This window comes from Hyperolius riggenbachi, chromosome 11, assembly GCF_040937935.1.
Source record: "Hyperolius riggenbachi isolate aHypRig1 chromosome 11, aHypRig1.pri, whole genome shotgun sequence".
In the NCBI taxonomy this organism is placed as follows: Eukaryota; Metazoa; Chordata; class Amphibia; order Anura; family Hyperoliidae; genus Hyperolius; species Hyperolius riggenbachi.
In genome coordinates, this window is record NC_090656.1 from 256,034,548 (window position 1) to 256,043,762 (window position 9,215).

At 52.9% G+C, this 9,215-nt stretch overlaps 1 protein-coding gene across 1 annotated transcript in view; it reads left to right on the forward strand.

Annotated features, from left to right (window-relative positions):
• Positions 1-8,014, forward strand: part of LOC137537993 (receptor-type tyrosine-protein phosphatase eta-like) — a 26,873-nt gene extending 18,859 nt beyond the window's left edge. The window contains exons 9-12 of the mRNA XM_068259911.1: positions 5,135-5,410; positions 5,500-5,754; positions 7,301-7,427; positions 7,726-8,014. Coding sequence (XP_068116012.1) covers positions 5,135-5,410; positions 5,500-5,754; positions 7,301-7,427; positions 7,726-8,014 — 947 coding nt within the window. The remainder of the gene's footprint in view (positions 1-5,134; positions 5,411-5,499; positions 5,755-7,300; positions 7,428-7,725) is intronic.
• The last annotated feature ends 1,201 nt before the right edge of the window (positions 8,015-9,215 follow it).

Sequence of the window (9,215 nt, forward strand, 5' to 3'; positions counted from 1 at the left end):
GCCGTAACGGTTCCTGGTCACGCTCATTCACAGCTTCATCCGCCACTCTACGCACAGCACGCTCCAAGAAATAAGCGTAGGGAATTAAGTCGCTGATGGTGCCCTCACTGCGGCTCACCAGGTTGGTCACCTCCTCAAACGGCCGCATGAGCCTGCATGCATTTTCCATCAGTGTCCAGTTGTCGGGCCAGAACATCCCCATCTTCCCAGACTGTTTCATTCTACTGTAGTTGTAGAGGTAGTGGGTCACGGCTTTCTTCTGTTCTAGCAGGCGGGAGAACATGAGCAGGGTCGAGTTCCAGCGAGTCGGGCTATCGCAAATGAGGCGTCTCACCGGCATGTTGTTTTTGCGCTGAATTTCCGCAAAGCGTGCCATGGCTGTGTAAGACCGCCTCAAATGCCCACAGAACTTCCTGGCCTGCTTCAGGACATTCGCTAAGCCAGGGTACTTTGCCACAAATCTTTGAACCACTAGATTCATGACATGTGCCATGCAGGGTATGTGTGTCAGCTTCCCCATATGCAAAGTGGCAAGCAGATTGCTGCCGTTGTCGCACACCACGTTGCCTATCTCCAGGTGGTGCGGGGTCAGCCACTCATCCACCTGTTTCTTAAGAGCAGCCAGGAGAGCTGCTCCAGTGTGACTCTCCGCTTTGAGACAAGACATGTCTAAGATGGCGTGACACCGTCTTACCTGGCATGCAGCATAGGCCCTGCGGAGCTGGGGCTGTGTAGCTGGAGAGGAGAACTGCCACTCAGCCAAGGAGGAGGAGGACAGCGAAGAGCATGTAGCAGGAGGAGAGGAGGTGGCAGGAGGCCTGCCTGCAAGCCGTGGAGGTGTCACAATTTGGTCCGCTGCGCCCTGCTTGCCATCGTTCACCACCAGGTTCACCCAATGGGCTGTGTAGGTAATGTAGCGGCCCTGCCCGTGCTTGGCAGACCAGGCATCCGTGGTCAGGTGTACCCTTGACCCAACGCTCTTCGTAAGAGATGACACCACTTGCCTCTCAACTTCACGGTGCAGTTGGGGTATGGCCTTTCTCGAAAAATAATTGCGGCCTGGCATCTTCCACTGCGGTGTTCCGATGGCCACAAATTTACGGAAGGCCTCAGAGTCCACCAGCCGGTATGGTAACAGCTGCCAAGCTAACAGTTCCGCCACGCCAGCTGTCAGACGCCGGGCAAGGGGGTGACTGGCCGAAATTGGCTTCTTCCGCTCAAACATTTCCTTCACGGACACCTGACTGCTGCTGTGGGCAGAGGAGCAGGAACCGCTCAAGGGCAGAGGCGGAGTGGAGGAGGGTGCCTGTGAAGGTGGAAGGGAGAAAGCGGCAGAAGCAGATAATGCACCTGATGGAGGAGGAAGAGGAGAAGGAGGGTGGCTTTGCTTTTGTGTGCTGCTGCTGCTTTTGCTCAGGTGGCCATCCCATTGCTGTTTGTGCCTTTTCTCCAGGTGCCTTCGTAAGGCACTTGTCCCTACGTGAGTGTTGGCCTTTCCACGGCTCAATTTTTGTTGGCAGAGCGAACAGATGGCTTTGGTCCGATCTGAGGCACACACATTAAAAAATTTCCACACCGCTGAGCCACCCTGGGATGTGGGCACTATGGGGACCGTCACCTCAGCAGCTGATGCTGAAGGGCAAGTTGGCTGGCTGTACATAGGTGGCGATACATGGTGCCGGACTCTGCCACCAGCTGTTTCTGACGAAGAGCTGCCCCAGCTTCTTTCAGCAACTTCTCTCCTCCTACTACTCTCTGACTCCCCCTCTGAACTGTCCCCCTCTTCATCTCCTCTATTGGGAACATACAGAGGATCCCTATCATCGTCATCATCGTAATCATCCTGCCCAGCTTCGCTTGCCTCAGACAAATCCAAACATGCACCATCAGTAGGTCCTTCATCCTCCTTACACGTTACATCCATAGTGTTGCCGGGTAACTCAAATATATGAGCTGGTGAAAATTCATCTGGCTGTAACAACAATGGCTGTGCATCAGTGATTTCAACACTAAATAATTCTTGCGAAGTGTCAAATGCAGCGGAAGTGGTGCTAGTAGTAGCGCTGGTGGCTGAGCAAGATGAGGTGTTCTGTGTCGCTAAATACTCAACCACGTCCTGACAATCTTGGGAGGTGATGGGACGTGCCTTCTTCCGAGCACTGTACTGTGGGCCAGGTCCACACGAAATTACATTTACACGACCTCGCGCAGATCTGCCGGGTGGCCTTCCTCTGGCTCTGGCACTACCTCTTCCTCTACCTGTTTTGTCCATATCGGGTATGCACGGAGTGGTATATCACACTGCGTGCACTCACGTAGGTAGGTGGGTTCACTTAACTGCACAGGTATGCGCACTGATGAGGTGGGTTCACTGAACAGAACAGGTATACAGTGGCGGGTTCACAGAACAGGTATGCAGTGGCAGGTTCACTGAACACAACAGGTATGCAGTGGCGGGTTCACTGAACAGGTATACAGTGGCGGGTCCACTGAACAGAACAGGTATACAGTGGCGGGTCCACTAAACAGAACAGGTATACAGTGGCGGGTTCACTAAACAGAACAGGTATACAGTGGCGGGTTCACAGAACAGGTATGCAGTGGCAGGTTCACTGAACACAACAGGTATGCAGTGGCGGGTTCACTGAACAGGTATACAGTGGCGGGTCCACTGAACAGAACAGGTATGCAGTGGCGGGTTCACTAAACAGAACTGGTATACAGTGGCGGGTTCACTAAACAGAACAGGTATACAGTGGCGGGTTCACAGAACAGGTATGCAGTGGCAGGTTCACTGAACACAACAGGTATGCAGTGGCGGGTTCACTGAACAGGTATACAGTGGCGGGTCCACTGAACAGAACAGGTATGCAGTGGCGGGTTCACTGAACAGGTATACAGTGGCGGGTCCACTGAACAGAACAGGTATGCAGTGGCGGGTTCACTAAACAGAACAGGTATACAGTGGCGGGTTCACTAAACAGAACAGGTATACAGTGGCGGGTTCACAGAACAGGTATGCAGTGGCAGGTTCACTGAACACAACAGGTATGCAGTGGCGGGTTCACTGAACAGGTATACAGTGGCGGGTCCACTGAACAGAACAGGTATGCAGTGGCGGGTCCACTGAACAGAACAGGTATGCAGTGGCGGGTTCACTAAACAGAACAGGTATACAGTGGCGGGTTCACTAAACAGAACAGGTATACAGTGGCGGGTTCACAGAACAGGTATGCAGTGGCAGGTTCACTGAACACAACAGGTATGCAGTGGCGGGTTCACTGAACAGGTATACAGTGGCGGGTCCACTGAACAGAACAGGTATGCAGTGGCGGGTTCACTAAACAGAACAGGTATACAGTGGCGGGTTCACTAAACAGAACAGGTATACAGTGGCGGGTTCACAGAACAGGTATGCAGTGGCAGGTTCACTGAACACAACAGGTATGCAGTGGCGGGTTCACTGAACAGGTATACAGTGGCGGGTCCACTGAACAGAACAGGTATGCAGTGGCGGGTTCACTGAACAGGTATACAGTGGCGGGTCCACTGAACACAACAGGTATGCAGTGGCGGGTTCACTGAACAGGTATACAGTGGCGGGTCTACTGAACAGAACAGGTATGCAGTGGCGGGTTCACTGAACAGGTATACAGTGGCGAGTCCACTGAACAGAACAGGTATGCAGTGGCGGGTTCACTAAACAGAACAGGTATACAGTGGCGGGTTCACTAAACAGAACAGGTATACAGTGGCGGGTTCACTAAACAGAACAGGTATACAGTGGCGGGTTCACTGAACAGGTATACAGTGGCGGGTCCACTGAACAGAACAGGTATGCAGTGGCGGGTTCACTGAACAGGTATGCAGTGGTGGGTTCACAGAACAGGTATGCAGTGGTGGGTTCACAGCACAGGTATGCAGTGGTGGGTTCAATGAACAGGTATACAGCGGCGGGTCCACTGAACAGAACAGGTATGCAGTGGCAGGTTCACTGAACAGGTATGCAGTGGTGGGTTCACAGCACAGGTATGCAGTGGTGGGTTCACAGAACAGGTATGCCGTGGTGGGTTCACAGCACAGGTATGCAGTGGTGGGTTCAATGAACAGGTATACAGTGGCGGGTCCACTGAACAGAACAGGTATGCAGTGGCAGGTTCACTGAACAGGTATGCAGTGGTGGGTTCACAGCACAGGTATGCAGTGGTGGGTTCACTGAACAGGTATGCAGTGGTGGGTTCACAGCACAGGTATGCAGTGGTGGGTTCACAGCACAGGTATGCAGTGGTGGGTTCACAGCACAGGTATGCAGTGGTGGGTTCACAGAACAGGTATGCAGCCAGACAGGAACAAGTTAAGCCTAACTAATCTTTCCCTGAGAGACAGTCTGCAGCAGCTCGCCCTACTCTTACTAACGCAGGCAGCACACGAGTGACCGTAATGGCCGCCGCTGCCTGCCTTATATAAGGGGGGGTGGGGCTCCAGGGGCTAGTGTAGCCTAATTGGCTACACTGGGCCTGCTGACTGTGATGTAGAGGGTCAAAGTTGACCCTCCATGTGCATTATGGGGCGAACCGAACTTCCACAAAGGTTCGCCTGCGGGACGCGAACGCGAACCACTGAAGTTCGCATGGAACCGTTCGCAGGCGAACCGTTCGGCCCAACTCTAGTCGCTATGGGTGCTGGGGGAGGTAGAGGTCAGTATGGGTCCTAGGTGGAGGGAGAGGTCAGTATGCCACACTTGGATTCCTGTCTAGGCCTCTTCACTTGAAAGTGTCCCAGGCGGAGGCGGAGCTTCCCGCGGGTGGGCGGGGCTTATCGCGGGCGGGGGCGGAGCTTATTTTGCGCAGCGAGAGGGGCCTTTTTTGAAGATTTTAAGGGGGGGGGTGCCTGGGCACCCAGAGCACCCCCCTCTGCACGTGCCTGGCCAGGAGAGTTAAACCCTGTGCCCCATCTGCAAAATTGCCTTGTCATTTTTTGGCCAAAGCCTCACTGAAGTCCGGAGCTTGGTGGTCACCCCGACCTTGACATACATACTGAATTAAAAAGATGCATTGATGTGTGTTCGTAACAATGTTTAATATTGTGAATTTTCATTTTTGAGCACCAGTTTAATAATAGTTTTCCTTTTTAGAACGCAGAACTGTTAAGAATCTGCGAGTGTCTAATCGGACTTCCAGTAGCGCGTATTTATACTGGAGCAGACCAGACGAGTATCAGAGCGCCTACAGCTACAGAGTGCTGACCAATATCACCTCATCCTCCACACTGATAAATGACACAACAGTGACCAGCGAATCAGCTGCGGTAATGGGTCTGACCCCAGGAGAGACGTATACCTTCACTGTATATACAGTCGCTGCTGATGGGGTCACTGAATCAGATCCGGTATCTATAGTTACCTGCACTGGTGAGAGCATCTGCCATCCGGCATACACAATACAACTTCTGAATAGACACGTTTGTGTGAAATGCGTTCTTCTGATTATTGTGTTTCAGTTCCAGGACAAGCTGCCGCCATCACGGTGAGCAGTTACCAGTCGGTGAATTCTCTGGTGGCGAGCTGGGCGGCTCCAGCAGGAAAAGTGGAGTATTATAACATTTCTATCACAGGAGATGTGAATAACACAATACAGACAAACACGACATCAGTGAGGTTCTCAGGATTGTCCCCGGGCAGAGAATATACAGTCACTGTGCAGACAGTCAGTGGGAGCTGCAGCAGTACTGTCACCATGGTGACAGAGGCCACATGTGAGTAGGATCAGAGTCATGTGACTAATCCTAATCAGTGTTCTCACCAGAATTTATTTCCAGCTGGGTGGCATGAAAAAGTAGCCAGGTGGGGCGCAACTGAGGGAATGCAAAGTCGGTGCTCCTCTGCTTACAGCATAGGAGGAGGATAATGCGGCGAGCCGATGACAGCCTGGTGCTCACCAAAATTAGCCGGGTGCAGCACCCGACTAAAAGAGCCTGGGCACAACACTGCTGATACTATTCTGTCTTAAAGCAATACCACGGTGGGGTGAAAATACAGTAAGCTTTTACTAATTTGGGGCTACTTCCAGCCCCCTGTAGTGACAATCCCTCAAAGTCCTCCCTATCCCCTTCATTGATCCACGTTCGGCTCTGGTAAAGTCTGTGTGTTGGCTGCGACATGCACTACTACACAAGCACTGAACCGGCAGCGCCTGTACACTTAAGTGCGCTCCCACAGCCGGTGCACTTGCACAATCCACCAATACTCATTACTGCACTTGCCCAATATACTTCCAATGATGGTAGCATGTTTAAAGAGGTGCACCAGGGGGGTCATCAAGTGCGCCACCCAAGCAACATGCGGACTTTTCCAGTGATAAAAGGGGATCAACAAAAGGGGTCAAGAGGACCCCGAGGGACCTTCAACACTACAATATTTTGGCTTTAACCGTGTCACATGCCAATTTACAGCATGGCTGGGACAAAGTTCTCCAGCACTAGAGCCGGAGATCTCGAGTTGTGTCGCCACATGAATTGTGCATGCCCCAATATAGGAAGCAAAAGTGCATAGATTATTAGGAAGACCCCCGCCCAGTTTAGGTGCATCATCTTCAGCCGCTTTCTCCCTTGCACCTTCACAATCACAGCCTCCCTCCTCCACTCCGCCTCTCACCTTGGGCAGTTCCTGCTCCTCTGCCCACAGCAGCAGCCAGGTGTCCGTTAAGGAAATCTTTAAGTGGAAGAGGCCAATGTATGCCAGTCACCCCGTTGCCTGGCATCTGTAAGCTGGCTTGGCGGAACTGTTAGCTCGCCAGCTGTTACCATACCAGCTGGTGGACTCTGAGGCCTTCCAAAAATTTGTGGCGATTGGGACACCGCAGTGGAAGATATCAGGCCGGAATTATTTTTCTAAAAACGTGATACCCAAATTGTACTGTGATGTTGAAAGGCAAATGGTGTCATCTCTGGCACACAGCGTTGGGTCAAGGGTCCATCTGACCACGGATGCCTGGTCTGCAAAGCACGGTCAGGGCAGTTACATTACTTATACAGCACATTGGGTCAACCTGGTGACTGCTGGCCTACTGCCACCTCCTCTCCTTCTCCTGCTACATCCTCTTTGCTGTCATCCTTCTCCTCTTTGGCTGAGTGGCAGTGCGACTCTAGTGGTGCTGCAATCTCCTCTCCAACGACACACTCCCAGCTCCCCAGGGCCTATGCTGCATGCCAGGTACGACCGTGTCACGCCATCTTGGACATGTCTTGCCTCAAAGCCGAGAGTCACACTGGAGCAGCACTCCTGGCTGCTCTGAACAAACAGGTGGATCAGTGGCTGACCCCACGCCAACTGGAGATCAGCCATCTCTTGTCGGCTTTGAGTTTGGGAAATTTGACACAGGGTACCTGCATGGCACATGTGCTGAATCTTATAATCCAAAGATTTGTGTGTAAGTACCCAGGCTTACAGGAGGTCCTGAAGCAGTCCAGGAAGATGTGTGGGCATTGCAGGCATTCCTACACGGCCAAGGCATGTATGAATATTCAGCACAGAAACAACTTGCCGGAGAGGTGCTTGATTTGGGATAGCCCGACTCGCTGGAATTCAATGCTCCTCATGTTTGACCGCCTGCTACAACAGGAGAAAGCTGTCAACGAGTATCTGTACAGCTATGCTCCAAGGTCATGCTCTGGGGAGCTGGGCATTTTCTGGCCGAAGTACTGGATACTCATGCATAATGCCTGCAGGCTCATGCGTCCGTTTGAGGAGGTGACAAACCTGGTGAGTCGTAGTGAAGACGCCATCAGCGACTACATCCCATATGCATCCCATATGCGTGAACAGGAAGAGGAGGAAGAGTTGTTGGAAACATCACGACCAGAATCAGATTTGTCATCAACACCTGCAGCAGCACAGATGAGGGGGGAGGAGAAGAAGCAGTCATCTGGGGAAGAGGAGTCAAATGAGGAAGGTGGTTCTTTTGAGGAGGATGTGGAAGAACAACCGCAGCAGGTGTCACAGGGGGCAGCGGTGTAACCAGAAGTCCCCAGGCCCCCCTGCAAGAATTTAAGCGGGCCCCCCCCCTGGGGTCTGCTCATGGCCGTTTTGGGGGGGGGCAGGAGGGGTCACAGCATGAGGGGAGAGCTTTGCATATCAGCGGGGAGGGGGGAAGGTCCCCCCCTCCCTCACCTCGGGCTCTCCCCTCCTGCATCTGTCGAAGTGGCAGCACCGGCGACAGCTATAATTACCTCCATTCACCAAGGAGGTCTCCGATCTGCAAGGGCTTCACATTACTTCCTGTTTTAACAGGAAGTAATGTGAAGCCCTTGCAAATCGGAGACCACCGTGGTGAATGGAGGTAATTATAGCTGCCCCTTAGATAGATGCAGGAGGAGAGTGCAGAGGGGAGAGCCCGAGGTGAGAGAGGGGCGGAACTGCCCCCCTCCCCGCTGATGTGCAACGCTCTCCCCTAATGCTGTGACCCCTCCTGCCCCCCAAAACGGCCATGAGTGGGCCCCAAGGGGGGCCCCGGGCCCCCCCACGGGGCAGGGGCTGCTTCCCCTATTGTTAAGCCAGTGGCAGGGGGCTTGTGCTGCTCACCTTTCCCGTAGTATTGTTTGTGGCTGGGGGAGGAGGAGAACTTACCTGACATCACTGAGGAAGAACAAGAGGAGATGGTTAGTAGGTCAGCATCCCACTTTGTGCAGATGGGGTCTTTCATGCTGTCCAGCCTGTTGAGGGACCCCTGTATAAAAAAAATCAAGGGGAATGACCTGTACTGGGTGGCAACGCTACTAGACCCTCGGTATAAGCACAAAGTGGCGAAGATGTTACCAAATTACCAAAATGCAGAAAGGATGCAGCACTTGCACAACAAGTTGGCAAGTATGCTTTACAGTGCGTTTAAGGGTGATGTCACAGCAGAACGGAATAAAGGTGCCACTGCCAGTAATCTTCCTCCTTCTCCCATGTCCACGCAGGAAAGGACAGGATGCTCTAGCGATCTCATGGTAATGTCGGACATGCGGACATTCTTTAGTCCATCACCTCACCTTAGCCCTTCTGGATCCACCCTCCACCAACGCCTCGACCGGCAGGTAGCCGACTACCTGGCCTTAAAGGAATACTGTAGGGGGTCGGGGGAAAATGAGTTGAACTTACCCGGGGCTTCTAATGGTCCCCCGCAGACATCCTGTACCCGGACAGCCACTCACCAATGCTCCGGCCCCGCCTCTGG